At 45.3% G+C, this 15936-nt stretch overlaps 1 protein-coding gene across 1 annotated transcript in view; it reads right to left on the bottom strand.

Annotated features, from left to right (window-relative positions):
* LOC147668304 (talin-2-like) overlaps window positions 1-15936 on the bottom strand; it is a 1432932-nt gene that overhangs the window by 514506 nt on the left and 902490 nt on the right. Inside the window, exons 10-12 of the mRNA XM_086948621.1 lie at window positions 13851-13993; window positions 11491-11618; window positions 5574-5637 (exon numbers count right to left, since the gene is read on the bottom strand). Coding sequence (XP_086804747.1) covers window positions 5574-5637; window positions 11491-11618; window positions 13851-13993 — 335 coding nt within the window. The remainder of the gene's footprint in view (window positions 1-5573; window positions 5638-11490; window positions 11619-13850; window positions 13994-15936) is intronic.

Below are 15936 nucleotides of genomic sequence, written 5' to 3'. Positions count from 1 at the left end.
TCGGAGCGAAGGCCTTTGGCGCCGTTCTAGGCGGTAGCGTGAAGTGAATCGGCTTCTGCGCCTTTGCCAGCTTCTGTGGAGGCTTGTGCGGCACAGCATCCTTCGGCTCGGTCGCCGCGGCTTCCTCCCGAATCCGCTGCAGGGACTCCGAGACCTTCTCGGTGAGGGCCGGATCGGCTCGAGCGAGTCCTCCGAGTCCGGGTTTGGGTCGGCGACCAACGCAGCCGTCTTCGGAGCCGACGCGGCACCTGCCTTCGCCTTGTCGACTGGGATTGGTGCAGTCATAGGCTTGGGGTCGTCCTGACGCTTCTTCGGGGCCTTCTTATGGTCATCGACCTTCTTGGCGTCGACGCGACCCTTTAGAGCGTCGACCAGCTTCGACGTTGACGCCGCCGGGTCGGGGGTCTTAGCCTTAGGCTTCGGCACCGTGGTCTTCGGATCGGCCATTTTGGCGTGGCTCTTAGGCTCGACAGCCATTTTGGATTTCTTCGGCGCCGAGGACTCCGGCGCCTTTGACCCAACCAGTGCGACTTGCACTTTCGGTTTCGATCCTGATGGTGTTGACCCCGATGGCTTCACTTTCGGTTTCTGGACCGGGAGTGGCGCATCACTAATGTCCGTGGCCGGGCCATGAGGCGGAGCCGTGGGACGAGTATTAAGGTCTTGGGTAAAGCCCGAAGGCGATCCCTCGACCTGGGCCTTATGATGGGGATTGACCCCGGAGTCAGTCTGAGGATGCTCCTCCTCTGAGCTATCCTCCACGGTGGCAATGGCCCCGTCGTCGTCCCCTACCTCCTCGACGACTTCTTCGAACTCTTCGTCTCCCGCGTCGTAGTCTTCGCCCTCCGACGCGGGGTTAGATTCCGAAACATTTAGGACGGTGTCGTCTTCAACATCCTCTTCAAAGATGTTTGCTGGTGGGGGTGCCGAACTCTGGGCCTGCAGTCTTGCGGCCCGGCGTAGCTTGAGAGTCTTCTTCGACCGGAACTTGGAGCAGGCCATACACTTGGCCTCGTCGTGGTCCGGCGACAAGCACTTGTTGCACACAGGGTGCACGTCGATGTGCGGGTACTTTGAGGCACACACTGGGCACCTCTTAAACGGACTTCGTTCCATGTTGAAGTAGTCTGGAGCGTCGTGTAGGCCCGTCCGCGCCGACAGCACGCGGAAGGGCAGCAGTTGATCGGAGCCGATGAATAACCAACCCGACCGATAACAATACCGACGCGAGATCCTAAAGACCTTTTGGTCTCAAGTAAGGAAAGTTAAACAACTATCGATTCCGACAGAGGGAACCGAAACACATCCGAACCCAATGGCGGAAAAAAACAATCTGGGGATGGAGTCGATGCCCATGCGCACTGTAGTCCAGGGGAGGAGCCACCTATCTCGTGATACTTCGAAGACTTTTCCAGGACAACAATGTGCAATCATCCGGACCCAACACTAGGCGGCGATCTATGCACAGATATGAATTCAGCAGCCCACATGCCTCGAACCTGAGGAATCTCAATAGGGTTCCTCTACAGCCATCAACAGCTGTTAGGGATAGCATTCTGACCCATTGTTCTTTTGCCCACCATGCTACATCAGTTTGGTCATAAAAAAATGATCAGATGAATGCTTACAATAAGCCTAAGCACTAGACTTGAATTGCTTGTGTTCCGATTTAGGGAGAACCCGGCCTTGCAGTCTGGGCTGGACAGTGCCTAATGGAGTAGGGTCAAGACTGATTTGCATATGGTTTGGTCCAAACTGCGGAGCAATGATGAGCCAAAGAATGATGGCAATGCTATCCCAAACTATTGCCAGTGGTCCGACAAATTGCAAGCATGTCTTCGAAGTCCTTTTATCTGTTTGATGGAACACTCCAATTGGCCAGGGTATGCCCCAACATGTGTCCTCTGCTCACTGTGGCGCTGGAACCAAGCTACACCCGACTGGAAGAGACCCAACTGGGGTGAGACTGTTTGTGGGTTGCTTGTGTTCAGGAAGGACTGAGCCTAACACTTAGGACTGGACTGTTCCTACTGGAGCAAGGTCAAGACTGACTTGCATATGGCTGGGTGCGAACTGAGATGGCATGATGGGCAACAAACAATGGGTTGGAATGCTATCCCAGATTATTGCAAGTGGTTAGACAAACTGCAAGCATGTCTCCCATCACCTTTTGTGTGTCACTGATGGTGAAAGCCAACAATTTCAGCAGTTCGGCCGTCAACCAGAGGTAATCTATGATTTATTGTGGAAAACATGCCTTCAGCAGTCTGTCACCGACATACAGGTACACATATACCCTTGACCTCTTGTGAGAAGTTGGCCTGATATGTGGTGTTTCCAATTCTGGAACCACCTTGTATCAGTCCAAACAATCCCTTATGGTGTCTGGTTGTAAGTCAACCTTGTAGACAAGCTATCCTAGGGGTAGCATGGACTAAGCAGCCTTAAAGGCTTAACTTAAGAGGTCGTGTTAAGCGAGCTGTTTTACCACATACAATCCTGTAATACCAAATGAAAGGACACCACACAAGTATATATTATAAAAATATATGTGTTTATTTCTAAATTAATCCCCAGTACTCTTTATGAGCAAAGGGGCACAAGCGTTAAATCAAAAGCACAGTATAACATACAAAGTTGCACAATTATGGATGAGGGCGGGTGGCCACTCAAACCATATACTAAAAAAGTGGTATAAGAGATACCAATCAAACAGTGGTTAGGCCTAGGGCCTAGAGAATTGCTGGGAGCAGTCAGGACTAGCAATGCTGAAGTCGGGAGAAGCCCGCAGGACTCGGGTGCAGCACGTAAAGTGCGGCTTGCACCAATGCAATGTCAATGGTGCGTAAAAGTTACACAAAGTTAGTTTAAAGATACTTCCGCTGAACCTAGAAGAACAAAACTTAAGACACAGACCCTAGAGGTGTGTATCAGTGTAGGGACACCGGCGTTGCAATGTTACCTCACCCACAGGAAGTGGGTGCACAGGGTCGAAGTGGCGTCGGGTTTTGACACACAGGTTCTTGGTGCTTGGAGCTGGAGAAGCTGCAGGCGATGGGAAGCAGAAGTGTCCGGTGTGATCCAAGGGTGGATCGAAGTCGAGATGAATCTGAAAGCAGAGGGGACAGAGTCTGGGTCACTCAGCAGTGACCAGGGTGGAACCAGGACGGAACCAGGCAATGTCGGGCGCAATCAGATGGTTGTCGAGAGGCTTCTCTCTGCTGTCACGTGGGCTCTGGGGCATCTGCGACGACCAGGAGCAGGTCACGATCTGTCCCACGCAGGCTCTCGCCGTCAGCACCTTCGGCTTCAAGATTGCAGCAAACAGCACTTGGCAAAAGCAATCCATGCGGAACCGGGATATTGCTTCTCACTCGAACCAGGAGGGTCAGAGTGGGGGCTCCTTTTCACAGGAGCTGGTGCAGATCTGGAGCAACCAGAAAAGCAAGTCGTTTTCAAGTTTTCGTCGGCACAGGGGCCACAAGCCAGCTGGAAAGTGACCGGGCCAACGCGTCGAGCCAACACAAGCAGAAGGGCCCCACGCAGCACTCGTCGAGTGTGGAGGGGGTAGCTTTGGTGCAAGTGTAGCTCAGGGTTGGGGCTTCTCAAACCCTGGTGTACAGCTTCGAGGGTCACTCGTGGGCTGCACGGTCAGCGTCTCGTGGCCTTTTCAAGATGGCGTGCCCCACGCTTCCGGTCGCCTCCACGGGTCTCAGCTCTGCAGGGACTGTGGATCGGGCTGGAGGAAGGCAGGCAAGCTTGATCTCGTCGATCTCTGTCCCTCAAGTTCCGGCGGGAACTGCAACAAAGCAAGGGTCGAGGTGCTGGTTGGTACCTGTTTGCACAGGGTGGTCACTCCTTGACCACAAGGGAGATTCTTCAGTCTTCTACGTTGAGTAGGATGTCGAAGGGTCCAGAATTCGTTTCTTATGTTTCTTCAGGATGATCTGCTGTGCTAGGGCACTGCTCCCACTCTTATTCCAATCTGAGGGGTGGATCTCCTGCTAGGTCCCTCCCTTTGGGTGGGACCAGGAAGGGGGGTGGTTACACCCCCTTTCCTTTGTCCAGGTCGCCCTGGAGCTGGGGCTGGTGTGCCCCAGAACCGGTTTGACCGGATTATGCAAGGGGAAGCCTTGTGCTCCCCAGGCACTGTCTGGTTTCTTTCAAACCTCCCTGCTACAATCCACTATCTCCTGTCTGGGGTGGTGTGACACCTCCCTGTGACAGGATAGCCTTTGTCCAGGCCTCCTCTGCTGAGTTTCGGTCAGCAGCAGGAGGTCAGACATGTGTCTATGGCAGAAGCATCCATTTTGTGGATCTGAGGCTCTTTTAAAAATCAACCGCGTTTTAGCAAAAGTAACATGTCGTCCCCTCTAGAGGGGTGGAATGCTACCCCCGTCGCCAGGACTGGCGAGGGGGTAGTATTCCAATTCGTATGACACCTTACACGACATGTTTTGATAAAGCCAAACCAAAGTTGACATATAACCGCGAGGATTATAATGCACTTAATAGTATATGGTTTGGCATTATCCCGGAACAGCTAAGGGAATTGGTCCCGACAGCTGCAGACAGGCTCAGCTCATGCTAGAGCACCATCTCACATTAAACCACGCATTCTGCCTTCAGGATTGTTAAGGCCTGCCATAGGAGTGGCTCACAGGTTTATATGTGTCCAGATAGGTTTAGATATAAGCATACTATATCTAAGCAAGGGGTGATTACACCACCTTGCCCCAGCTGAGTGATCAGCCAGTTGTGTCAATTTTAGATAGCCAGCCTGGGGTGGCAAAAGATATGCTGCAGCCCCTGGTAGGCCTTGGATGCACCTATGCCCTGGGCACCTATAGTGCTCTGTACAGGGGCTGATAAGGTGACCCAAGCCAATCTAGTTATGCACCTAGGGTACATGGAATCCATTTTAAGAAAGGGAGGGAGCAGATAGCCTGGGGCCCTGATTAGCAGGGAACCAGGCCAAATAAGTCGAAAACCAGCTAAACACAAGGCAAAAAAATCTGGGGTAACCATAGTCAGGTAGCCACCTTCCTACACCTCTGGATATGGACAGCGACCACTGCTGTCACTTTTGTGAACACGCAAGTGACCGAGGTATACCCAAAGAGGATCACAGAAAATTGAAAGTGTTTCTGTCTGCCCTGGACCACCAGAAGCACCTGTGAGACTGCGGAACAAGTCAATAGAAAAAAGCATACTGCACATCCAAGGACGCAATCCAGTCTGCTGGGTCCAGAGCTAATAGCATCTGAGCCACAGTGAACATTTTAAACCTGTCCTTCCTCAGAAAGGCATTCAGTGGGCTGAGGTCTAGAAGAGACCCGAGGCCTCCGTTCGCATTTGAAGTAAAAACGCATCACAAGCTGCATCCTTCCCTCTTTTCCAAGTCTGGAACCCACTAAATGGCACTGCGGACAACAGAAGGCTGACTTCCTGCATCATTTCTGATGAGCTAATCTCAGCTTCCATCTGATAAATCCAATGAGAAAGTGCAGCAAACTGATCACATGCATGATTTTGTTGGCATTATAAAAACAACATACAGAGATTCCAATTACCTGGAAAATTTTCTTCTCAGACCCTCGCTGTTTAATATATTCTTTAGGCAGGAATTCTTTTAAACTGTAAAAAAGAGAAAAGGGGAACATCACTACACAATTAACAGACATATAGGTTTTTACTGAAACTACACACCACAGGTGAACCAACACACTCACGTCCTACTCAGTTCAAAGAGCAGAGTATTATCACTGGTTATGTTGGCTCCTCCCCACAACCTTCAGAAACATTAGATGGTTCACCAAGTGGAGAGACACAAATTCCTAAGTACCAAACCTGTCTACTTACCAAACGGATAGAAAAGTGTGCACTTATCCAGCCTTGAAAATGATCGTTATTATGCTTAACCAGCTGTTTCTTTTACTATTCTAAAATAGTACTGTTCTGCATCTACCCTACAGTGGAAAAGTTGTATATTTTTTATAAACTGTTAGCCAAAATCTTTCTTCCATTCATCACTCAAAGAATGGAATGGGAATGCAGGGAAACAAAGAGCCACAGCAGTAGTGCTCACTAATTAGATGCCACCTTCACCTTTCAGTAATTTGTAATCTAATAACATTGAAGCATCACATTAAGAAAAGCTGCATATGGTCACTGCTTAATTTGAGCTGGTGGAACCCACCAATCTGATTTTTGGGGGTCTGGCCCTTACTTTTCCTCATCAGATATTGCACAAGAGCAAGAAAGAGAAAAACACACAAGCAGAAAAGAAGGGAGAGGAGACAGACAGAAAACTGGCACAAAGGGCGAAAACAGGGACCAACAAGAGTGGGATAAAGTTTCAGTGGTAGTGGATTAAAGAGGCCTGAAGTGAATTCTAGACTACGCAGCCTTGGAATTCGGTGCGTCAATTTTCAAAAGCACTGGCAGAGCGGAGATTTGGGTACCGCCACTTTTTCTTCTACAAATTAAGCACTGCAGATTGTATCCTGGAAGAGCATGTGCAAGGGAGAGTTAAGGCAAATTTGGACATTACTGGTGAGGATGAGACAATTCCATGACAGTACATAACAAAATATTACTGTTTTCCATGCGCCAAGTACAGAGCTTACCTTTGGGGACCTGCAAAATTGTGAGGTGGGGAAGAAGCGAAGAGTCAATGGCGGAATAAGAGGTAGGGGCACGTATAACAGACGAGATGTGCTATGTGAAGATCCAGAGAAAAATAGGCCTGGATGACCATTAGTAAAAGGACTGAATGAAATATTGCTTGTCTGGCGCAGAGAGCTGTCTATAAGAGTGGACCTTGCTTTCGCTCAGAGCGGATTGTCCATATTGTCCATAAGACCGCGCTCTCCAGCACTGCTCTGCTGACCAAAGCGAAGAAGGTCCGGAAAGCTCGTGCTGGTGGAAGATGTTTCCAGCTTGTTGGTTTAAGGATTTGGAAAGACCCTCTGCCGAACAGCTGAGCAGTTGATAATGGTTACAGATTTAGAAAAGCGGCCTGGGCTTACATCTTACTGACGTCTTAGTCTACCAAGAGTATATATATATATATATATTCTGACTTTTCTGACTTTGGACTCTTCTAGGAAGAGACTGCCTAACAGTATTGGAGTATATTGTGGTTTTCTTATGAAATATTTGGTCAAGTAATGTTTTAAGTTAGATGTTATTTATAGCATTGCTTTTTTTTTGGGATTGTCCTAGCGCCAAGACGCATCACTGAATAAACATTTAATACACTTAATAACAATAACGAAAATAATAGTAAAAACTGTAACAATAATTCCAAATAATAATTCAGCTCAAAGCTCGCTGGGCAGGGCAGTTAGGTGGAAAGGTGCTTTTGTCTTAAAGGATGGAGCGCGGGATGCTCCTGGGATGAGGAGCCAATCAGAGCGCATGTAAAGGGCGCAGCATGAGAGATATAAAGAACAGGACAGAGCGGTGAGGAGGCCACCTCTTGCCTTGAATGCAAGGGTGAATTTAAGGAAACATAGGTATATATGTTGATATAAGATCGTTCTCCTACCTCCCGCCAAGACCTGGAACACCCCTGCCCCCAAGGCAATCAGCGTCATTGACTCAATTCAGGAAGAACCTCAAGACCTGGCTCTTCGAAGGATCCTCCTCCCAGTCCAACTAGCACCGCATCCCCCAGTGCCTTGAGACCTTCACGGTTGAGTAGCCGCGCTTTGCGAGCCCTTGATTGATTGAATGTTAAGATTGAAAAGGACATGAGTAGCAAAGTTGACGGCGATCATAGCACGAAAGCGCTCTGAAAGCCTACCCGCAGACCTTCACAGGAGTAAAGCTTGCTCATGACCACAGTGTTGATCAGCATTCGCTAGTGTTGAAGAGAAGGTGTTTAGACCCTATAGCTAAAATACTGTGGTTAAAGAAGATAACAGGAATATTGCAGAACCGACAATGAAGCAAAGATACAAATTTTTAATATTTTATGTTGTGCGCCTTTTTTTTTTTTCCATAGATTTGCAAGAACGCCTGGGATGTATCATGTATTGCAAAGACAGATAATCTTACCCCATGTGGGACCCCTTCAGGGTTGTCCCAGTGCCATATACTACTATAGTTACCAGCCCTTTCCAAATCAACAACAATTTAACTTCTTGCTTGTCTTTGGTTATTGAATACGATCTCCTTGGAAGGGGTCTTTTTAATTGCAGTTACTTCAAGTATTCCCTGTATACACCAGCCACATCAGTTTCCTGCTCCTGGCGATCACACTGTCTCTCTTTTGGATGGTAGAATCCACCTTCATGTGAGCTCTAGCTTTTGGGTGAAGATCAGATGTCTTCTACAAAGAAATGTAAGGATCCTGGCTCTCTGTCTGCAGCTGCAGGAATACTTAGAAATGTGATATTCCCATTGTCAGAGATTTGTTCACAATTAAACTTTTTCGACATTTTGATGAAACTATCCGACCAAACACTACTGAAAGGATAAACCTTTCAAATAACTAGCATTTTTTTTTTGCTTTCATCAGAGTATTATATAATGATATGCTCCGCGTTATTAGTGCCAAAAGATAATGTCTATGGCAATTAACTAAGACTTTTCTGCCAACGTTGTGTTATCCATTAAATTGAACTCTTGGGGCACGACCTTCAGGATATCCAATGAAGCCTTCACATCATTTGAAATGTAATCTTTTATCATGTTCTTCTCTCCCAAGAGATGCTTGTGTTAACCAACTTCACGTTTCTGTACCTGGTGGATACGGCGGCTTAAGGTCTCTGGCTGCACTGAGGCGGATCATCTCAGTTTCAGTACAAACCAAAGCGCTGGATGAGAGATTGACCAATTGAGCTATTTGTGCACACAAAAACATGGATTTAGTTCACAGTTTTTCCATTTTGTACAGTTTATGGGATGTTTACCTCTTCCATTTGTGGGTGATTAACCTTCCAAAGCCTTTTCACTTCAAATCCCCCCCCCCCCTCAAAATTGTAGAATGCTTTTCACCTTCATACATCCCAGTCGCTGGAAATGTAGTAGTTGGCCAGTTCTACCCCAAGACCACCTCCGGATCTCCTCTCCTGTCACTATTTGGTCTGTCATGACTTTGGAATACCGTGGGGTGAATGTTCTATAAGCAGGGCTGCTAATAGAGCATGTGAGTAGTAGCACGGGTAGGATCATGGACGTCTTTGTGTATGAGGCTCCTGTGTTAGGATAATACACGCGAGGTGCTAGCGGCCAGTCGGGCCTGCACCGAGGATGGGTGTGAGCTCCTAGCAGTCTTGCAGCAGTGTTTTGCACTTTGGAAAAGAAACCCGGTGAAAAAGGATTCTCACAACACCTTCCCTTTGAACCGGTTTCCTCTGACTTTTCACCATGAATATGAGTCAACATGATGCAAACAAACAAATGGAAGCCATTCTTGGTGAAAAATGGCTGCAGCTTTGGTTTTCTCCTGCCTTCATTATTCACTGCTGCACCCAGTGATGTCTTCCCTGCTGTCCGACGGTGACAATTCTCCCAGAACTCCTCTTCTAAGTCGCTGCTCTTTATCTTAATATAGATTTTTCTCAGTGGGGTTTGTCCCTCCAGTTCCTGCCTCTCCTGCCCTCGATTACTAGCCCATGAATTCAGAATTAGTGTTTGCTTATTCCCCTTCTTTTCCATCGTATCCAAACCTACCCAATTCGCCTGCCTCTTTCTTTGTTAATTATTTTCTCTTACAGCTTTTGTGTGTTCTCCTTATTTGGCCTCCGAAGCTCTTTCTGCCCAGTAGAGACAGAAAACAACTAGTGTAGACCCATTATCAGCCAAAATTCAATAGAGAATGGAGGCAATAAGAGACTTAGTTACTGCTTCTGAGTGATTTAAAGGACAGAATGTAGCCTAATTGTGCTAAAACCTGGTCACTGATGCTTTTATGACTTGCATTCACAGATCAAGGTGCCATCAAGTCTAGAGTATAAATCTACCCCTTATGTGATCCATTATCCAGGTCAGAGAGGAGAGTAGTCAGTGGCGGCCGATGCCCTATGAAAGTGGTGAGCCGTGTAAAAAGAATATATATATATATATATATATATATATATATATATATATATATACATATATATATATACATATACATATACATATACATATACATATATATATATGTATATATATATATATAACACGAACAGTAAACACCTTATAAATAGAATGTGCAATAGGAATTCTATTATGAAGCCCAGCATAACTGCAAAATGGATTTCATAATCTTTAGATGATTGGGCACAGTCTATTTAAAGACCATTTACCGTCTCTTAAAAGCATGGAGTACAGCAATAAATAAACAAACTTTCTTACCTTTACTGCAGTACTCCCAACGCATAGCTTTGCCTGGCTGAGAAAATAAGCCTGAAGCTTCCCAGCCAATCAAAGCACTGCTCTCATGCTCTATATAATACTAAACAGCATAAGAGCTGTGCCAGGATTGGCTGGGTCAGGCAAGCCCAATGCTCCATATGAGACCGATTAAGCTTTGTCTCGGGTATTCTAGCTCCTCCTAACATCTGTTCTGGAAGCCTGAACTGAGCAGGTGAGGCTGGCCATGGTGAAAACACTGCCCAGTCTGACATGCGCAGTCAATTTTCATTACCTCAGCTGGTCCTGGTTGTCCCTCTTGCAGTAGCCCCGCCCCCCTAGTGGAAAAACAGTGACGGACCGGGTAAGTTACAGTTTTAGTTTAAGAGGAGTTTCTCGGCATGTGTGGGCTGCCAGTAGGGGGTCATCGGCCGCACGCTCCTGTACAGGAACAGCGCCTGAGAGCATTAGAGCCACGCGGCAATGGATCATTCTTGAACGGTCCTCAGGTTGTCGGCCAACCAGCCTTCCTGTACCCCTGATATAGAAAATAATAGAATTTTCCCTGCACAAAAGGCAACAGAGGTCGTCGGCTCGAATTAAGACACCAAATTTGGATGCAAACTATGCACACGTGCCCTCAAAGTGCAATAAATGTGGCGAATAGTCTAATTTCAACGCAAATCAAATAAAATGGTGTTAACAAAAAGGCATGAGCAGACTGCTCCGAAATATACTTATAAATAAAAACATGAAAGCAAAACATGGGAAGGGGACAAGAGAATCTATGCCAGAGAAATATTTTTTACTCAAGATTTTAAATGTGTGAGACACCATATGCCACTGAGCCGAAGAAAAAAGAATAACAACTGATCAGAGCATGGCATTCCTGTCCTCTGCAGGGAAGATATGTATGCAATAAATTTTAATGCAAACACATATCTTTTAACTGTCACTTTAGAAGCTTTTCAATAAACGCAACGTCTCTTTCAGGAAAGGCGCTGCCAAGAATGCTCTTAAGAAGCGGCACTGATTGACTTGCACTGCGGCAACAAAGGCGAGAGTGTACATCTGGCGCTCTAGCGGCAAACATCACAAACAGGACCAAAAAAGCAGCCGGTGCTCTGAAAGGTTGGTACTTACTCCAGAAAGCCGGGCTTATGCTTGTGCTCCACGTGCGGCCCAAACTGGATCTGGGCCTGGATTGCGCCAAACTCACAGGCCTTATCGAAGGAGACGGGATGGGAACCATTCAGAATGTCATCGCGAGCCTGAAAAATAAGAGCTCATTTTATCCAGAAATTATATGTCTATAGTAAACAAAAAAATTAACAAATGAATTTCCTCTGCACAAATGTCGCTTGTTTTGGCCTGCCTGTTTGTTCTGTGAACACTAAACAGAATGATACTTGTTCAGAGAATCCCCGCTAAGCATCTGAGAAACTGCAACTGGGCAAGAGACCTATTGCAAGAGGTCATAGGTTACCAGGCTCAAATTCCTTAATCCTATCCCATCATAGCTACACTTTGGTCCTAGTATTGTGATGCACTTCTACTGCATCAGTGTCTTCAGGAATCCTCTCTGCAGTGAACAGCGTGCACCCTCCGAAACCAAGGCGGTGAAATCCAAGATCAATGATAGTTAGAAGATCATACGATACACAGTCTGGGATCCAAGTGTGCAATACAGTATGTGACAATAGCATATACAAATATGTAAAATACAAACAATGCAAAAATTTAAATTGCAAAAATGGAGGTCACAGAAAATATCTCCTAAAAATATCACCTAATCCCGCCATCTAGCACCTGCCCCCAAAATATCCCAGCAGAATTGACACTTAACAAGGTATATAACATGTGGCATGTGATCTTGGCCTGATATGGTAATTTTTAACAATTAAATGTTTTGATAGAATGTTACGATTTGTTATAAATTGTTAGAGTAGGAAAAGCAGGGCAGGTATTCATGTTTTTTTTTTTGTAGTCTACCTTTACAGTCTATAGATCTGTTGCCCATGTGCCTCATGTACTATTATTGCATTTACAAAATGTGGTTGCTAATTGTGCACCAACATTTTGCAAATGGAATAGTATTTTGTGACCCGACCTATGTACTAATAGCTTGGTTCACAAAATACAGAATCGGAGAGGTTGCAGAAAGTGATGTCTAATTAATATTCAGTAGGCAAGTCACAATTTGCAATCCCCTGTGATTAGATGAAATCAAAAGGATGGTGGCCTGCAAGGGACAGTAGATCTCTATCTCTACGACAGCCAGTTTTCCTTAAAGGATCAAGTGCTGGTTTTGGAAATTTCAGGGGAAGCAGTCTCCCTGGATCAGTGCCTTCCCCCTCTGAAGCTGCCAACATGAATCCGGAAGCGGGAGTGAGGTTAAGACACCCATTCTCCTTTGCAAATACTAATAACTCCAAACCAAGGGTCAATAACTTCAACCGCAATTTCGGTCATAAATCGTTGATCCAGTGGTTTCCTAAATGAAGATAGAAGGGGGGTGCTCCTTTCACGCCCCTTCCCAATCGTTATTTGGAACCAATCACCAAAGTCCTTTTACGAGTCTGATATAATTTTCTGACTCAATAAAGTACTTTTGTTCATTAACAAAATCACTTTGCAATGCAAATCCTGTGAATTGCAAAGTTTGCAATCGCAAAAGGGCTTTGTACATTAGGCCCCATACTCTTTAACTAAGTAACTGATTGTGCCTCGGAGGTTAGTAATTTATGTTGTTTCTTTTCCTCTTCTCACGGTACAGTACTGAAGTATTCAATACACTCTTTTCAGTGTTCTAGGATTCACGGCACCTACAGACTACTGTTCGGCCAACTGAACGGCCAACGACCGTTGCGAGCACTACCTTTGTAGTGCTGCGCACGTCTGTTGGCCGACGCGGCCCCACCCACTCTGCTAAACCGCCGCACCGCGACGGAATTGCCGCCGCGGTGAAGCGGTTAATAATCAATTAAAAAAAACTCAAGCCTAAATTTTCATATGAAACGTGTCAATTTGCAAACAGCAAGAGGCCATTCTAAACCACAAGACCGAGGGACTGAAAATGCCTTCGCATGTTAGGAAAGTCTTAAGATACAGAGAATGGGAATAATACATTCTGCAAGAAAGAAGGCATGGTGTAGCAAGTATCTAAATCATTATTTACCAGTGCATGAAATGGATTACCATCGACTTAGTCCATTGATCCCATAAAAGTAGACAATGGGAAGGACCTTTTTGAACAATCCATTTCCTAGAGTGTACGAGGTTGAAATGTTGGTTTTAGATCGGTAATTTCTATTTCTTATATTAAGGATATCCCACACTAACAAGTCTTAAGTTCCTTTCGACACCCAACAATGGTGTACTTCTTTTTATGGGGTGAAACCCCCGCAGCTCATCCGTTCTTCCAAAGCTCAGTGGACTTCATTATTTAAACGCTTCACGTGTACCATATTCACACAAGTCACTTTGGATCACTCTTACTGTACCTGAACGTAAAGTAAATTCAATTGGACAGGATCTCTTGAATCCACGTTTTGGTCAGAGTAAAAGAACTTCCGCCGGAGTAGAAGAGTTTCATTTTCATCCACACCTTGTTCTCTGAAGGTTCGACTGTGATCGAGCCAGTTCACTATGGGAAAATATATCAGTATGTTAGGTACAGGCAACAACATAATCCCAGCACAACATAATCCCAGCACATTCATAATCCCAGCACATGTTTTAAATTATTGTAGTATTCAGAAGGCAATCGAATTTTGCCAGCTTTGTTGGTGAGAACTTGGATAGCTAAGAAACTCAATTTCTATCACTGTGACCACATTCTGTTACCAGAGTAAATTTTTCAACAAGGCATCTTTTAATTCAGAGTTCAAGCTTTAAAAGTGAAGAAGACCTTAGTATGGAAGAATTTTACTCTGGTCCTGAAACATTTCTGACAGTGCTCCATTCCTGCCCAAAACTTTCTACAGTGAGCCGATCCGAACAAGGAGTGTATCTAATTAAACAACTAGCTGCAACAAATTCCACGCAGTTCAAGCAAGAAAGTAACATAATACCTGAAAGATAAGTTTTCCCATAAGCATCAGAACTTAAGATAAAGATGTAGATCGCTCACATTGAAATGAGTCGTCAAAGATGAAAATAGCGATGAATAGTGAACAATGAGTATGTCATTTATTAAATCATTATTTACTTATCTTACCGCTGTGGAAACACATGGAAAGGGCGGAGGCTGCCTCAGTTGTCTCCTACTTAAAGCAATTCTCATCTACCCAAAGTGGTCCTGATACTAACCAGCTTGCATTTACTTGCGTGTTTTCTTACTGTGAGAATTAGATTTGGTTAAAAGTGTATTTTGTAAATGAAGTTATAAAGAGCAGCACCCTTTGTAATACTACACAACATTCAGAACCTTCCTGGTATGGCTAGATAGCATGTGAAAACTAACTGAAAACGGGTTTACAAAAGCCACACTAGAAAAAGAAAAACAGACTGGCAAAATATCAACAATGCATATATATCCATTAAAATGTTTGATGTACAGCGAAGCCATCATGCACTTGAGACCAAATGTTACGGCTATAGTACGCATAGTAAAGTAACACACTTAACACAAAACGAGAAGAGTTTGGCTGACTTGGGAACTTAAAAACCAGTCTACATTTTTATTGGAAAGTATTATTTGAGTGGAGTGTATATCTAGCAGCCTATATGTTTGACCTTACACTGTTCAATCTATGTTGTACATGGAACCATGATTAAATCATAAGGATTCCTTTAAGGCCCTGTGCCCACGCTGCAGAGGGGAAGCAGCAGCAGAACAATGCACAATGGCGAGTAAGTATCCACCTCTTGGCAGAGTCGAAGGGTAAGAGGAAACGGATTCATTGTACTTTCTGCTTGACCAAACATGCAACAAAAGACGGATATTCGGCAGCATGCATGAGAAGAATCTTAGCTGATGTTGGCAGTAAAGGCAAGCATGACCGCACCTACGATTTAGTATGACTTAACCATTTATAAATTTTGTCTTGTGTTGTATTTCAAGAGCAACTGGAAATTTACTAGCAACTTATATACTTAACCTCAGCGAATGCAGGAGGTTCACCGTAGTCTGGAGGTGGGAGAAGACTGCCTGGGGCGAGTCTGCCTTTCACAGTCTGTCATCAAGGTAGGGAAACCTCTGATATTCTCAAATGTGTTGCAATCACTGCCATCCCCTTGTGGAAAACCAAAGGGGTGCTGGTAAGGCTAAAAGGAAGCACAGCAAAATGATAATTCTCATGGCCACCCCTGAACCCAAGATAACGCCTGTGGGCAGGCAGGACAAGAATGTGGAAGTAGGCGTCCTGCAACTCCAGGGCTACCATCCACTCACCAGGGTCGAGGGCAGACAGAAACTGAGCCAATGAAAGTATCTTCAACTTTTTATTCAGGGAGAAGTTGAGACAGCGCAGGTCTATAATAGGGCCGAGTCTCACTCCTTTTTGGGCAACAGAAAGTATTGGAAATAGCAACCACAACATACTTCTGATGCTGGCACCCTCTAGATAGCTCCTTTGGCCAAAAGAT

The sequence above is a fragment of the Lissotriton vulgaris genome, unplaced genomic scaffold, assembly GCF_964263255.1.
Source record: "Lissotriton vulgaris unplaced genomic scaffold, aLisVul1.2 SCAFFOLD_325, whole genome shotgun sequence".
Classification (NCBI taxonomy): Eukaryota; Metazoa; Chordata; class Amphibia; order Caudata; family Salamandridae; genus Lissotriton; species Lissotriton vulgaris.
This window is presented reverse-complemented; position numbering and strand designations above follow the sequence as displayed.